Below are 16,411 nucleotides of genomic sequence, written 5' to 3' on the forward strand. Positions count from 1 at the left end.
CCACAGACAAACAGACAGTACCCTGAAGGCTGCCCCCCCCTTTGCCTTGGGATGTCCACAGACAGACAGACAGTACCTTGAAGGCTGCCCCCCCCTCCTTTACCTTGGGATGTCCACAGACAGACAGACAGTACCTTGAAGGCTGCCCCCCCCCCCCCCACACACCCACCCATTTGCCTTAGGATGTCCACAAATAGACAGACAGTACCTTCAGGGCTGCCCCCTTTGCCTTGGGGGTGATGTCCACAGACAGACAGACGAACAGACAGACGAACGGTCAGACGAACGGACGGACAGACAGACATACGGACGGAAGGACAGACGGGCGGACTGGTAGACAAATAGGCAGACAGAACCTAATTTAGGGCTGCCTCCCTTTGCCTTGGGGGTGATGTACACAGACAGACGAACGGATAGACGAACGGACGGACTGGCAGGCACACAGTCAGACGGACAGGCAGACAGACAGGCACCACCTTGTGGACTTCCCCCATCTGCCTTTGGGGGGGGGGGGGGGCGAACGGACAGTACCTTGCGGGCTGTTCCCCTTTTTTGCCTTGGGGGAGATGTCCACAGACAGGTCGACAGACAGACGAACAGACAGACACAGACAGACGGTCAGACCGACAGACGAACAGACAGACAGACAGTACCTTGCGGGCTGTCCCCCTTTGCCTTGGGGGGGATGTCCACCCGACATCTGGCTGGAGGCTCATCCACGTGGAAGTGCACAGTGCTCCACGCGGAGCCGCTGACACCTGCCGTGCGGACACGCAGACAAATGCACTGACATGCTGCATGCACTACCTCCGTCCCTTCACACTAACGGCTAGCGGTGGGAAGACAGACAGACAGACAGAGAGAGAGAGAGAGAGAGAGAGAGAGAGGGGGGGGGAGGGAGAGGGAATGACAATCAGTGACACTGACGTGTTGAACTGTCAATAACTTCCAAAGTCTTTTGGCTGACAAGTGGAGTTCAGTCGATATATTGATATAAAATGCTGTCGAAAGGTGATATGCAAACCCGAACAATGATAGGTTCTCTTTGTTTTTCATGTGGTTTGTTAAAAGTTTCGGTGTTTTTGGTTTTGGTTTTATGTTCTTTTTATACTTCTTTATTTGAATATTCATCACGCATTAACGTCCTTGTTTGATACCTCTGTCATTCATAACAATCGAAATCATCTCCTTTATCACGAGCACATGGCTACGACAGAGTTGTACATTCCTTCAATGGCTTCATACAGTTCACCACTGGGCCATAATGTATTCCTGTTTACTGAATCAAAAGCCTTCTTAACTCACTCAGTACGGCCAGTCCTCTCTTCTCCTCTACACAGACCCCTCGGATGTCCAGTGGGTGTCTGAATGACCCAACCTTTAGCTTCCGTCGTCAGAATTGTGGTATTCTTTGTCAACATTCACCTCTTCAGTATAAGAGCCTTCCGCTTGCAATATTTTGATGATGGTAATTGGGGTGAAACGCTGTTGACGTCGCCTCTTTCGCCGTTCGCATGGAGAGAGTTAAAGTCAAGAAAGGCAATATACAGCTTGCAATTTTTCTTCAAATATTTTATTAGACAACTGCAAACATTGAATACATCATCAGTTGTACTGCACTACTGTGTTCTGATCTGACACCAGCCTGTTCTTCAGCCAATTTTTGGTACCTCTTTTATTCAAAACAAACGTGGAAACTTTATTAGCACGGTAACACTTTACAAGATAACAATTAAGAGACGTGTATTCGCCATTCAAATCATCACTACATCGGAACAAGGAATATGAGGAATGGCACTCTCCAACATGAGGGTGCACAAATTCAAGAGGGACTTTAAATTTTTTTTGACTCACTTGTGTAAACAATGTAGTCTATGTAATTATCCAGTGTTGAGATAGAGGGAGGGAGGGAGAGGGAGAGGGAGAGAGAGGAGAGAGAGAGAGAGAGAGAGAGAGAGAGTGTGTGTGTGTGTGTGTCCGTGATAAACTTTAACACATCCATTTTATCTCAATACTTTGTCAGTAGACACCAAATCTGGATTAAAAATAGCAAATAACCAGCACTTTCCACACATCCTTATTATCTTATTGCAGTTCTGGGAAATGGACAACAAATTTCAAATATTTTTTACAAAGAATTCACTGTTACATTTTACTTCTTTTTTTTTAATTCACAAAACGTGGCATTTTAAGTAACATACTGACACACTGGTTAATAGCAGTCGATTTATCTTTTTTGTGTGTCAGTTCAAACTGGAACTTCTTTTGCTCAGTGTGAAAATTATATTGATTCACATATCTCTCAAACTCATCGAAATTATGCTTTCCAATGGGAAATAATTTCAATATACCAAGGGAAATAATTTTCTTACAGCGGATCTCGCTTACCTAAAACATTGCATTTGAAGATACGACACTAGGTATAGAAAGGCTTTTGTGCATGACACAGTGTGAATGTCTCACACGATAGGTTTTGTATGCCTAATTACGAACGATCCAGTCGAAGCGACCAGCTCAACGTGTGTACTGTACACATGACAATTTGTACGACTGTCAAATGTAGCTCTTCTGCTTTTGAAGGCTTTCTCCAACTGGTTGCACCAGAAAAAGTTCGTCTGCTCCTCTCTTTCAACGATTTTTTCAACAGTTTAAATAGCAGTGGTGCATGAGGGTCAATGCGAACGGGCAAGTCCGGCCGAACGATTGGTTTGGGTACTTTGTGGACAATTAAAACAGAAGCAGGTCTTGAATTCATTAGACATAACATATTATTGGAACATGGCACCCGGCAGACTGTAGCTGTATTGTTGTTTCTGATTACACACACACACACACACACACACTTTCGAGAACACTCTGTAACTGACTGGCATCGTTCAAATACACACGTCAAAGTATCCTATGGGCTGATTGCAAACGATACTTTTGGGAATTCCTGTCAAAACTGACGTTCTGTTATGTCACCAACATGCTTTTTAAAATCAGTCCTCCCAGCACTGGAAATTCACAATTCATTTAAGAAATATATCCAATCAAATCAGCTATTTTAGACCGTGTCAAAGTCCACTCGAACTACCTGCGTCCATTCATTTTTGGATTTGTGAACTTGGTCGGCAGTGGTGTGCGAAGAGAAGAAACAGCGCTAATAGCTGATGTTTGACTGGGTTCTGGAAATGAATATTCATTTAGCTATCAGAACGAGGTCGAAGCAGACCGGCGTTAAATTGTGAAAATTTAATGTGTGTGGTGAAAACGCTTCGAAGTGGGGCGGTACAGGAACGCTCACATTTACACGCTGTTCGCAATTTGCCCTACCTTCCCTATACATTCGCCCAAGCGAAAATATAAGATCGAAAACAATTAATGAATATTCATTCACTAACATGCGCACTGTTCGAGATGGCATAGTATAGTGAAAGGAAGCGAAGGAGTCCGCTCAATTTTCATTGAGGATTTGTGCACAGTCCACATCACGGTTAAAAAACTTACTAAATTACGTCCGTCCACAACTGACCTTTAAAATCAGCAGAATTTCTTTCATTTTTGCCGAGAACGTTGCCTTCGAAGTAGTTATATTTTGTTTCTACTGCGCATGCGCGTTTGAAGAGGGTTTTTTTTTTCTTTTTTTTTTTTTCCGGTGTCCAATGCCAGTTGATAAAAAACAAAAACAAAAAACCCCAACAAAAACAAAAAACAAACCCGTGATCACTTTATATCAGAGCAGCGTGTATTTTCACTGATTTCGACAATGACTTTCTTTTTTGTGTGTGTGTTCGTGCCGAAGTTATAAGCTCATGGGCTCGAACTGGCTTTCGCAATTCAGTCAGTGACATAATTCATAATTGTGTACAGACCTGAGGTCACTCTGACTTCAGTCTGGGATTAAAAAAAAAAAAAAAAAAAATACATGATCGAAAATCAGGTTAGATCTGACGAACGAACACACACACACACACACACACACACACACACACTAAAACTTATATATATTCGCCCGAAGATCTGTTCGACGATGTCTCGAAGTCAGTAAGTCGTGATGTAAACAGGGAAATTCAAATGTATATGCGCGATATCTATACATGTAGCCTGTATATTTAAAGTGCTGATTCTTTTTTCTTTCTTTTTTTTTCTCCTCTTCTTTTTTTATATCTCTCACACCAGCACCAACCGTCGGTAGGTGAGAGACAGACAGACACAGACGGACGGACGGACAGAGAGACCGAAGCGAGACAACACTGATTACATGAAACAAGTTCTAAACATCCCAATCAGAACTGCCACTATTGTCACTACTTGTACTACCATTACAAGCACAAGCATTCCACTCTACATGAAGAACTCACATGAATCGGACAATAGTTCCACTACATGTTCACATCTACAATGTCATCAGTAATGGCTCAGTTATTGTTTTGCAAGGGTGGTGGGGGTAGGGGTGGGGGTAGCAGCCACAACTGTGCGTACAGTGAATAGATAAAGGCAGCATTTACCCCATGCACACTTAGCACAAAGGAGACATTTACTACTTAGTACATTTACCACTCTGATCATTTGAACACAAGAGATCTAACCTGAAACGTACTAAAATCAGAACTAAGCAGTGTGTGTGTGTGTCAGTGTGTGTGTGTGTGTGTGTGTGTGTGTGTGTGTGTGTGAGAGAGAGAGAGAGAGAGAGAGAGAGGAGACAAGACAGATGGACACAGACAGAGATAGGGACAGACTGACAGGAAGAGAGAGACTGAGTGAGAAAGAGAGAGAGAGAGAGAGAGAGAGAGAGAGAGAGAGAGAGAAAGTGTGTGTGTGTGTGTGTGTGTGTGTGTGTGTGTGTGTGTGTGTGTGTGTGTGACAGGGAGAGAAAGAGACACACAGAGACACACACAGTGGGACAGATGCACAGAGAGAGACACAGAGAGAGACAGAGAAGGTGAGAGAGCTGACCATTGTTTTTCTTGTTCTTCTTTTTCTTCCTGTTCCTCCTCCTTCCCCCTACATTGATGTAGGCCGACTGGTTGTTGGTGACCAGACTTTCCTTCAGCGCCCGGTTGATGGCATTTTGGATCTGCTCCTTCAGAGGGCCCCTCATCTCCCCTTGGCTCGTGCGGCGCGTGCCGCACGCTTTACTCACGCTGCATGCTGTGGTGCCTGCAATGGGGCCCGACAAAGGGGTAGACGTTATAGGTAATGCACTAGCAAAGAGAGGGGTTAAATACTCTGGGATTTGTCTAAGAAAAATATGGAAATCGGTGTGTGTGTGTGTGTGTGTGTGTGTGTGTGTGTGTGTGTGCCGTGTGTGTGTGTGTGTGTGTGTGTGTGTGTGTGTGTGTGTGTGTGTGTGTGTGTGTGTGTGTGTGTGTGTGTAACAGTGCACACACGCAGAGCTCGCATGTACGTATGTGTACCTACAGATTAGGCTTACATGAGCGCGCATGTGCGTACGCATACGTATACATGTGTGTGTGTGTGTGTGTGTGTGTGTGTGTGTGTGTGCGTGCGTGCGTGTGTATGAGTGAGAGAGAGAGAGAGCCGGAGAGAGGACGCGTGCGTGTTTGTGATAATTATTGCCTGCGCGGATGTATGCGTTTTCTTTACAAGTGTGTGTGTGTGTGTGTGTGTGTGTGTGTGTGTGTGTGTGTGTGTGTGTGTGTGTGTGTGTGTGTGTGTGTGTGTGTGTGTGTGTGTGTGCGTGTGTGTGTTGGTGTGTGTGGGTATGTTTCATCAAGTTTACAAGGCCTCATATGGTAAACAGTTTCACTGAGCGATATCCTTCAACTTAAAAGGGAGACTATGTACACAGAAAGAGATTTCAAAGAAGAGATAGAGCAGAAAAATGCAAAGGAATGAACAACATGTGTGTGTGTGTGTGCGCGTGTGTGTGTGTGTGTGTGCGCGCGTGCCGTGTGTGTGTGTATGTGTGTGTGTGTGTGTGTGCGTGAGTGCGCGTGTGTGTGTGTTTACGCGTGCGTGTGTGTGTGTGTGTGTGTGTTTACGCGTGCGTTTGTGTGCCAGCGTGTGTGTGTGTGTGTGTGTGTGTGTGTGTGAGAGAGAGAGAGAGAGAGAGAGAAAGAGAGACAGACAGACAGATGGAGAACAAGAAGAAAACCTAACTGGCATTTTTTTTCTTTTCTTTTTTTCTTACGTCGCCCTTTCAACAGAACACGAACAACAGGCAACGTCAGAAACGACCGAGGTGAAGCCAGTTCGTCATTCATGGAGGTTAATGATGACGTCACCGACACTTGTGCGTTGGTTCCAGAGGTTAACTGACAGCAAACTTGACCAACTGTTGCTCGGAAACGAAACGCCTGTCACGTGGTCTTTGAAACGAGTGAACTATTTTGGGCGGCTTAGTCACTTTGCTGACATTTTGTCCTAACTGAGCAGTTCAAGTTATGTTCCATCAGTTTTGCTGACGTTTATTTTGTACTTTTGTTTTTAACATCAGTTGAAATAGTGTGTAATAGTTAGTCATAGTTCAAACTCTGTTCCCCCACGCCCACCCCCGACCTTTTTTTTTTTCTTTCTTTTTTTAAATCATTAATCGTTTAATAAATTTCTGTGTTGGAATTGTGTCGTCCACGTTTTTCAGCAGTATCTTCTCTTCTGTCTGTGGACAGTAGCTAGTGGCTTCTGAAAAGGATAATCCGCCGTGTTCCACTGACGTTTCTCCCCCTTCATCCACACCGGCATTCCTTTCCCTCTGTTCCCCCGACACCTGGCACTGTGACTGAATGCACGTGCATCCAGCCCGGCCCTCATCCCCCCCGCACACTCCACTACGTCGGCGGCACTGACAGACCACGTGGTGCCGGTTACCTGCCGTTCAGTACAACAGGTAGCGCTGTTTGAAGAGCCCTGCCAGCTATTTGAATTCTGTTCAGTCATTTTGGCACAGATGTGCTGTGAGGTTTGTCCTCTGCAGGGGGGGGGGGGAAAGATACACAGCAGAGAGAAAGTTATAGCACAGAGAAAAACGCCTGGAAGAGAGAAAGACTTGCCAAGAACAGGGAATGAATCACTGCATGTCCACGCCTCACCTCCATTCCTCACAGCCGGTGCCTGAGAAACTTCAGTTCCACCGGTCCCCTTCTTCCCCGACCCTCCACACACCTGTCCCACACACCCTCACACACCTGAGGGAACACACAACGACAGCAATCAACCAAACCACTCACCTACAAGAGAACGGTGAACTTTATGAAGAAGTTGAGAGAAGCGAAGTCGGTAGCGATCATGCACAAGTCGTGAAGCCTGAATCTCGTTCATTCTCGGCCAGCTCTCGTCGCTGTAACGTCTCTTCCGCGAGAGCAGGCCCCTTGCCAAAATTGTTCACCGCTCTGCTCCCCTCAGGTATGCCAGGGAAGGGGGCCATGGGGGGAGAAAGGGGGGTGGGGGGCGGAGGAAGAAAGGCAAGGGGGGAGGCTGAAAAGAATAGGCAGCACACACTGCATGTGCGGGAGCATGGAGAGGGGGTTGGGGTGGAAAGGGGGAGGGAGGACGAAGACAGCAGATGCTAGGATTTATTTCTCCGTCCGTGGTGAAGTTGAGGGAATTGGCAGTGACAGAAGCAAACTGACAGACAAACGCACATGCACACCGAAAGAAAGAGGAAAAGAGAGAGATGGTAAGGAGGAGATGGAAGAAAGAGAGAGAGAGAGGGGGGGAGGGGGGGGGGGGGAACTCAGCACATGATTCACGAATATGTCAGTGTGAGCAGGGACCATTGCTGCCCACAGAGAGAGAGAGAGAGAGAGAGAGAGATGAATACGCGTTGAAGGTTAGATGACCGCTATATGTGAAGACTGACAACTGTTGATTTTTCAGGATTAAACACGGGCTTATTGAACAGTTTTGTGGGATAAGGTAGAACTTGAGATTAAGTGCTTTATTATGATTTTTCTAATATCACCAATAATACGATGGGTCCAGAATATTTGCCTTTTTTGAGCGCAAAGCTACATTAACGTCATTCTCTGCTACGAGAGGTTCTATACTATTGTTATCTTCGTTATCAATTGTGATATACATCACCTTCTTCAGTACTGAGTGGTTAATTGTTTTTCATACAAATTTCCTTCGGTCTCTCCATTCTTTATCAAATCATTTGGGTTGCTGAAGGTCAAAGTTGATGACCATCTTCATTCACAAACCCATTTTCAGGAGACCATCGTCAACTTCAGAAAGAGTTTTGTTTATATCAGCGTCAATTAGATTTTCAGCTTTCATGACAGTCTGTTTTACTTCACCATCCAAATGCGTTTAAATGAAATCATCTGACTTCTCTTTTTCATTTATATTCTTTTTCTATCGTATGTTTATTACTTTTTTTTATCATCATGTAGTGTCAGACAGAGTGAAAGAATGTTCTGTTAGTGAGTGTTTTGACTCAGCGCTGTTCAGAATGAATTATGTGTGGCGTAAATCTTAATAACAATTTTGATACATTAAATATTTTGATACAACAAATAATCTACCACACTCTATCCAGTAGAGGAAATGTATATAATGTTTTCAGAACTATCGTATCCAAATGCACCATCTAGAATTATTAACAAAATTCACCACAAACATTTGAAAGATTCTAATGTACTGCTAGTCCCAGTTTATGCACTACTTCATGGAAAACATTCAACTGAACTTGCAAACCGCACGCACACAAATCATAACAGACAATGCCATTTTCTTTTGGAAATTCCATTTATCAGAATTTCATTCCAGAAGTTCTTGAAGATTAGAGTAAATTTTCCACTTGCTGAACCTGTTAATCATGCAATAAAAACAATACACAAGGAATAATTTTATTCCAGAAGTTCTTGAAGATTAAAGTAAATTTTCCACTTGTTGAACCTGTTAATCATGCAATAAAAACAATACACAAAGGAATAAACATTTCTTCTTTGCCAGACATTAGAAGCTTCCATCATCGCTAGTGGAAAACAGTTTTCCTTAACGCCAAGGAAATGTTATGTTTTTCACACACACACACACACACACACACACACACACACACATGAACTATTACACTAAAACGTCTGATAAAAGGGGAAGAAGACGACGATAACTACAGTCTTCCAGAGCCAGTGGTTGAAAAATAAATATGTAAATAAATAAAAAGAACAAACACTCGATAAAAGGGGTTGTTAAAGACCAAGTCATGTTCATGAACTCCTTATAACATCGCTGTGTATCACCAATACACAAATCATTTCGTAACAAGAGCGTTAAAAATACAGCTGAATAACTCCTCGGGAAAAAAATTCATCATCACAGCACGTGGACGATTAAAAATAAAAGTTTGAAAATCCCAAGGATTGAATCCACCATAACAGTACACGGACGTACCCCCCTCCCACCCCACTGCCCCTAGAAAGAAAAAAAAAGAGTTAGATAAGCCCAAGGATTAAATCCATCATGACAGTACATGAACGTAAAAAAAAAGAAAAAAAAGAGAGAGAGAGAGAGAGAGAGAGAGAGAGAGAGAGAGAGAAAAGAAAAAAAAAGTTTGATAAACCCAAGGATTAAATCCATCATGACAGTATATGAACGTAAAAAAAAAGAGAGCGAGCGAGAGAGAAAAGAAAAAAAAAGTTTGATAAACCCAAGGATTAAATCCATCCGGAGAGCACGTGGACGTTAATTAAGAAGACAGTTCGACAAACCCCGGGGACTGAATCCACCAGCACAGCACGTGCACAATGACGTTTTCAAAAGACAGTGTGCACCTGTACAAGGACGTCAAAAAGGCAGTGTGCATGTGCACAAGGACGTTAAAAAGACCGTGTGCACGTGCGCAAGGACGTCATAAAGACAGTGTGCATGTGCACAAGGACGTCAAAAAGACAGTGTGCATGTGCACAGTGACGTTTTCAAAAGACTCTGCACGTGCACAAGGACGTCAAAAAGACAGTGTCGAGTCGGGACAGGCGCTGACCGAGGAGACGTCAGGCTGCAGCAAGGAACTGGTGTCTGAGGCAGCGGGAAAGGAACAGGACAGGGTTCTGTCTCCAACCACCGCGAAGCTTCTGTCCAGGAAGGAGTGACAGAAGTCCGAGTTGTGACTGGAATCGTACTGTTTGATTCTGTCCAGGCCGCTCAGGTAACTGGCTGCAACTGGACTGTCAGAAACATCGGCAGGGAAAGACATGCTTCCTCTGTGGTCTTGTGCTGAACCAAACTCCTCAGGCTTCTTCACCCTCGGGACACTTTCCTGGCCAACGTGTTTCGCGGCGGTCACTTCATTCGTATAACTGAGGGTTTCAGTGCCGGGGACACTTTTCCAGCCCACTTGCATTGCAGCCGTCACTTCATCCGTGGCGTTCACATTTTCAGCGCTCGGGAAACCTTGACCACCAAGACCATCATTTGTTTGGATGCTACAGACCCGTCACTGTGCTGACGAAGGATTTGTGGGGTGGCTTCACGTGCTTCTGGCACTGTGTCATGACGGGTGGCAGCGCCACACCACGAGGACTCGTCACGTGCACGTGTGTGGGCAGGGACACTGTTTGTGGCACGGCGGGGGCTGTCCGTGCCTGTTGTTCCCGATACACAGCCGCCATCCACAGAGGGGCGTTCAGCACGTCGAGAGTACTGGCCAGACCCATCGACCTTGACCTTGACCCTGACCCCCAACAGACTGTGGCCTGGGTCAGGGCGTGACCCTGAAAGGAAACTGTGCGCACACACATAGGTTCTGTTCATCATGGAGACTTCACAGGGCAGGGCAAAGTCAGCCTCGCTGTGGGCTGTGTTGGTGGTGACGTCACGATCAGCTTCGCTGTAGGTTGTGTTGATGGCGACGTCATGGTCAGCCTCGCTGTAGGTTGTGTTGGTGGTGACGTCATGGTCAGCTTTAGTGTAGGTTGTGTCGATGGTGACGTCACTGACCGCCTTGGTGTAGGTTCTGTCGATGATGACGTCGGGGTCAATCTCAATGCAGGTTCTGTTCATGGTGTCGTCACAATCATCCTCATCGTACGTTCTGTTCATGGTGACGTCACAGTCAGCCTCGCTGTCGGTCATGTTGATGGTGACATGACGGTCAGCCTTAGTGTAGGTCCTGTCGATGGTGACGTCACGATTAGCCTTGGTATAGGTTCTGTCGATGGTGACGTCGGGGTCAATCTCAATGCAGGTTCTGTTCATGGTGTCGTCACAATCATCCTCATCGTACGTTCTGTTCATGGTGACGTCACAGTCAGCCTCACTGTAGGTTGTGTTGATTGTGATGTAACGGTCAGCATCAGTGCCGGCAGAGTACCCCGTTTTAGAGGACAGCTCCAGACAGCTGACCAAACTGTCCACGTTTGCTGTCTGTCTGTGGGCAGCACGACCATTCCCGTGGCCTGCGTCGTCACCGACGTCACCAGCACGTGGTGCTGCATCCCCTTTATCTCCCCCAACCCCTGGGATGGACGAGGTGGGCAGCTGAGGTCGAGGCAGGGTACCCGTTGACCTGTGAGCCCCCTTGTTGACCTCGCCCTGTCCGGGGTGGCTGGGGGTCAGCCCTTGGGTCATGACAGGGTCAGCCAGGTCACTAGTGGTCGGCCCCCGGGTCATCCTGGGGTCAGCGGGGTTACTTGGAAACGCCCCCCGGGTCATGCCGGGGTCAGCGGAGTCACTGGAGGTCGGCCTCAAGGTCACGGCGTGCAGAGCGTGCTGCAGCAGGGTGCTGTCCTCAGAGTACTGGTCAGTGTCCAGCAAGCTGTCCTCCTCCCCCTCCTTCCCCTCCTCCTTCTTCCCCTTCCTCCTCCTGTCCACAACGGGGTCACACACCGGGCCAGGCGGGATCCGCTCTCCCTCCACCCCACACCGGGCGGGGGAGTTGGAGTTCAAGGCTGTGGGGGCGTTCTGCTGATGGCCAGGCTTCCCGGTCACGGCACCGCGGTGCGCAGGGGCTGACCAAGTGGAGGCACGTCTCCTCTGGGGGTCCCGGCCGCCGTGGGGGTGGGAGTGGCTGGGGTCATACGCCTGGCTTCTGTCCCGCCATTGAGGGCGCCCATGGGTGGTGGTGACAGACTGCTGGGAGCAGTTGAGATAGCTGACGTCAGAGGGAACGGAACCGTTGAAGAAGTCCGCCAGCCGGTCCAGAGAAGAGCGGTTGCCCGAGGTTGACTGGGTCTGGTACAGCTCGCCGGACGTGTTGATGGAGTCTGTGAACAGATGCACGGCGTCAACAACACACCACGGCACGTCATCACACGGCGTCAACAACACACCACGGCACGTCATCACACGGCGTCAACAACACACCACGGCACGTCATCACACGGCGTCAACAACACACCACGGTACGTCATCACACGGCGTCAACAACACACCACGGTACGTCATCACACGGCGTCAACAACACACCACGGCACGTCATCACACGGCGTCATCAACACACTACGATACGTCATCACACGGCGTCAATAACACACCACAGTACGTCATCACACGGCGTCATCAACACACCACGGTACGTCATCACACGGCGTCATCAACACACCACGGTACGTCATCACACGGCGTCAACAACACACCACGGTACGTCATCACACGGCGTCAACAACACACCGCACCACGTCATCACACGGCGTCAACAACGCACCACGTCATCACACGGCGTCAACAACACACCACACACCACGTCATCACACGGCGTCAACAACACACCACACGGCGTCATGACACGGCGTCATCAACATACCACACACCACGTCATCACACGGCGTAATCGTATTACGTCACCACACCACGCACGTCGTCACGCTGCGTTATCACATGTAAATGGGAACGATGTTGATTCAGAAAACCATCAGCAATGCAATCGTCAACATGTGCAAAGAAAACGATCTCATCAAACAGTATAAATTATTATTAACAGCAACTGCACCGTCTTTTTAAGGCTTTATACAAACATAGCAATAAATCTTTTATATCATCTCTTTGTTGGATGATGAAAACAAAAGGATCAACTGAACATGTAGATAGATCAACGTAGTAATAAAGAACTATGTTACTGGAATAAATTCTTCTCTAAGATCACTCTATGCGGACACTGAAACATAAAAAAGCAATTCCTCCTCCTCAGCCGAGATGCAGAACTTCTCGTGTATCTTAATGAATGCTTACAGATTGATGAGAGAGAGAGAGAGAGAGAGAGAGAGAGAGAGAGAGAGAGAGAGAGAGAGAGAGAGGAAGATCCTCCTGCTGCTGTTACTGCTGCTGCTGCTGATGGTGATGATGATGATGATGGTGATGATGATGATGATAATGACAACGACGACGACGACGACGATGACGATGATGATGATGATGATGATAATGACTACAACGACGACGACGACGATCATGATGGTGATAATGACGACGACGATGACGATGATGATGATGATGTCGAAGACGACGACGATGATGATGGTGATAATGACGACGACAACGATGATAATAATAACGACGACGATGATGATGGTGATAATGACGACGACGATGATGATGGTAATAATGACGACGACGACGATACGGATGATGGTAATAATGACGACGACTACGACGATGATGATAGTGATAATGACGACGACGACGACGATGATGATGGTGATAATGACGACAACGACGACGATGATGATGATCGTGATAATGACGACAACGACGACGATGATGATCGTGATAATGACGACGACGGCGATGACAAACTGACCCCAATCCTGACGCCGATCCTTCACCACGCACCACTGACACCCACATGCCCAGCAGCATGCCCCAGTCAGTGCTGCCCCCTTGCGGCGGCAGGATCGGGCATGTGTCAGGGGGTCGGTCACGTGCTCCTGCCGGTCCTCGGGCTCGCAGGTGGTGGTGCAGTAGTACCGGGCATGCCAGGCCTTCCAGGCCAGGTAGATGGTCATCACCGTCAGTGACGTGCCCAGGATCACGCTGGACACACACACACACACACACACACACGCACACACGCATACATACGCACACGCACGCACATACACACACACACACATTCACTCACTCAATTACACACACACACACACACACACACACACACACACACACACACACACACACACACACTTTTAATTTTGGAATGGCTTCTTTACGAAAAAAAAGAAAGAAAGGTTTTAGTCATTATCGGTATTCACAGTAAGTGATGTGAAATCTCACTACAGGTAAGGAAAAACTGGAAAATACCGTCTCCAAATTATATACACTTTTTTCGTATCAGTTGAACATTGTACATGCGTCAAAAAGCGCAGCAACATGATTTCTAAACAGACTTTTGGAGTAGTAATATGGGGCGATCCCTTAACAAATGACGGAAGTAGTGGTAGCAGCACACACACACACACACACACACACACACAGAGCCCATCAACCTAAGCATGCACGCACGCACACACACACACACACACACACACACACACACACACACACACACAGAGTCCATCAACCTAAGCATGCACGCACGCACACACACACACACACACACACACACACACACACAGAGTCCATCAACCTAAACATGCACGCACGCACACAGACACACACACACAGACACACACACACACACACACACACACACACACACACACACACACACACACACTCAGTCCATCAACCTGAATATGTGGATCCCAGAGAGAACGGCATCAGGTGAGGGGGGCATTGTAGCGTTGACGCTGTCATAGACACTGCTGAAGGTGGTGTTGACGTGGATGCCCGTGTCGCCAGGACGGGAGGCCCAGACAGGCCAAGGACTAGTCCCCTGACCACCGTCAGCCCAGGAACTGCTGTCAGCACTGTCTGCCCGAGGGAACAGGATCATGTCCTTTGACCCCGCCTCCATGTCGCTCGACCCTGACTCGGCCATCGCAAACCTGAAGAAACATTTTTTTAAATTTTTTTTTAACATCATGTTATATCCGATATGTGTGTGACATTATGCTTGTGACATTCGTCATGTGTGTGAAATCATGTCTCATGTCTCATCCTTTCCGTCATGTACACAGATACAGGAAATAAGCGGGTATACCCTGCAGAAAAACAATCTCTCAGCCCCCGGCCAACCCCACCCCGCTTATCGATTTGAAGGTTTTAAACTATGGAAGTTTTTTTTCTTAAACTTTGGAGTGGAAAGTTTGCAGTGGTGACTCATTTTAATTGTTGTTTTTTTTGTTTTTTTTTTTTTATCCTTGTAGTAGTTATTAACGCGGCGATAGCCTTGAGATGGCCTTAGTGGTCGGCGAGGCTCTAAGCACCATAATTTCATTTCATTTACCCCGCTTATCAATGACACAAGAACAGAAACAGTCAAACAGAAACAATGTCCTTTCACCCCCTCCTCGAAACACACTTTTGTAAGATGGCACAGCATTACAATGTACACACACACACACACACACACACACACACACAAACCAACCTGGTGGCCCAACGTCGAGTCAGTGTTGTCACGTTCTCGTCACGTTCTGATACGTGACTGTCATGTGATGACAGGGGACAGAATTCACCCTCCTTTTCCATCCCCACTTCCGCTTCCTCACCCCGTCTCACCACGTCCTGTTAGCCGGTGTAGCCTTACAAAACTACACCCCCACGAAATAAATGATTCTGATCATGGAAACACGACAGTGTCATTTTTGAAATATATAGTAAAACCATATCAGCCTACTTGAGATTCAATTTGAAACCATCCTTGGATATTTCACGACAATACTATTCAAAACAAGTCACAAAATAAAATGTTTTGGCGATGCACAGCGGCAATATTCACACCTGGTGTCAGTTGAAAGTCAGTGCTGGCCCTGAGAATGTATAATGTTGGAGTGGACAGGTCTGAGAGAGTAGGCCGGCAGATCGAGCCTTCTAAAAGGTACCGGCCCAAACCTTTCCCAGGAAAATCACCACGGAACAGTCACCGTTTATTATTTATTAAAGTGTATTGCTACTGCACATATTCTTGAATCTCTGTGTGCTTTACAATAGCACTGAAAGCGTTTACTCAAACATCCCCCACAAACCTACACATATTATTTGAAACATAAGTAAGAGAAGACAATTCAGTATCTGAAAAGAGGTCGTGCCATAAAACGAATCAAATAATGTATTTAACATAATCACATTCCCTCTCGTGCGCCCAGCGAGCACTGAGTGGCGGTGGCCGGGAGTTGGAAGTGGGGGTGGGGGGTGGGGGTTGGGGGTGGGGGTGGGGGGGAGGATGGTGGTGTTCTTTTCAACTGTTGTTGGTGGTAGACCGCGCACAAGGTTTGCCGGGGGATGTCTTTGTGTGGGGGCACAGTAAAAACCGGATGCAGCGACTGCTTTTCCCTGTGTGTAGTGAACACTTTTCATAAGGCCTGCTCCCCCCACCCACACCGCCTTCCACACCCACCCACCTCCTTTCATACCCCCCTCCCCTTCC

The 16,411-nt window shown here is 47.0% G+C and overlaps 1 protein-coding gene across 1 annotated transcript; it reads right to left on the minus strand.

Moving 5' to 3' along the window:
• Window positions 1–9,680: 9,680 nt before the first annotated feature.
• On the minus strand, window positions 9,681–14,854 carry LOC143299854 (uncharacterized). Its single transcript, XM_076613345.1, has 3 exons — window positions 14,610–14,854; window positions 13,682–13,914; window positions 9,681–12,149 (listed from the first exon to the last, which is right to left on the minus strand). The coding sequence occupies exons 1-3, from the start codon at window positions 14,834–14,836 to the stop codon at window positions 10,315–10,317; spliced, it is 2,295 nt and encodes a 764-aa protein (XP_076469460.1). The 5' UTR covers window positions 14,837–14,854; the 3' UTR covers window positions 9,681–10,314.
• Window positions 14,855–16,411: the final 1,557 nt, after the last annotated feature.

This window comes from Babylonia areolata, chromosome 25, assembly GCF_041734735.1.
Source record: "Babylonia areolata isolate BAREFJ2019XMU chromosome 25, ASM4173473v1, whole genome shotgun sequence".
In the NCBI taxonomy this organism is placed as follows: Eukaryota; Metazoa; Mollusca; class Gastropoda; order Neogastropoda; family Buccinidae; genus Babylonia; species Babylonia areolata.

Excerpts from the sequence above, each read along its gene's own strand:
- LOC143299854 (XM_076613345.1), bottom strand. The coding sequence starts at position 14,836 with ATGGAGGCGGGGTCAAAGGACATGATCCTGTTCCCTCGGGCAGACAGT. Across the intron at positions 13,915-14,609 it reads TCTGGGATCCACATATTCAG|CGTGATCCTGGGCACGTCAC; the intron begins GTTGATGGACTG and ends GTGTGTGTCCAG. Across the intron at positions 12,150-13,681 it reads GGATCGGCGTCAGGATTGGG|ACTCCATCAACACGTCCGGC; the intron begins GTCAGTTTGTCA and ends ATCTGTTCACAG.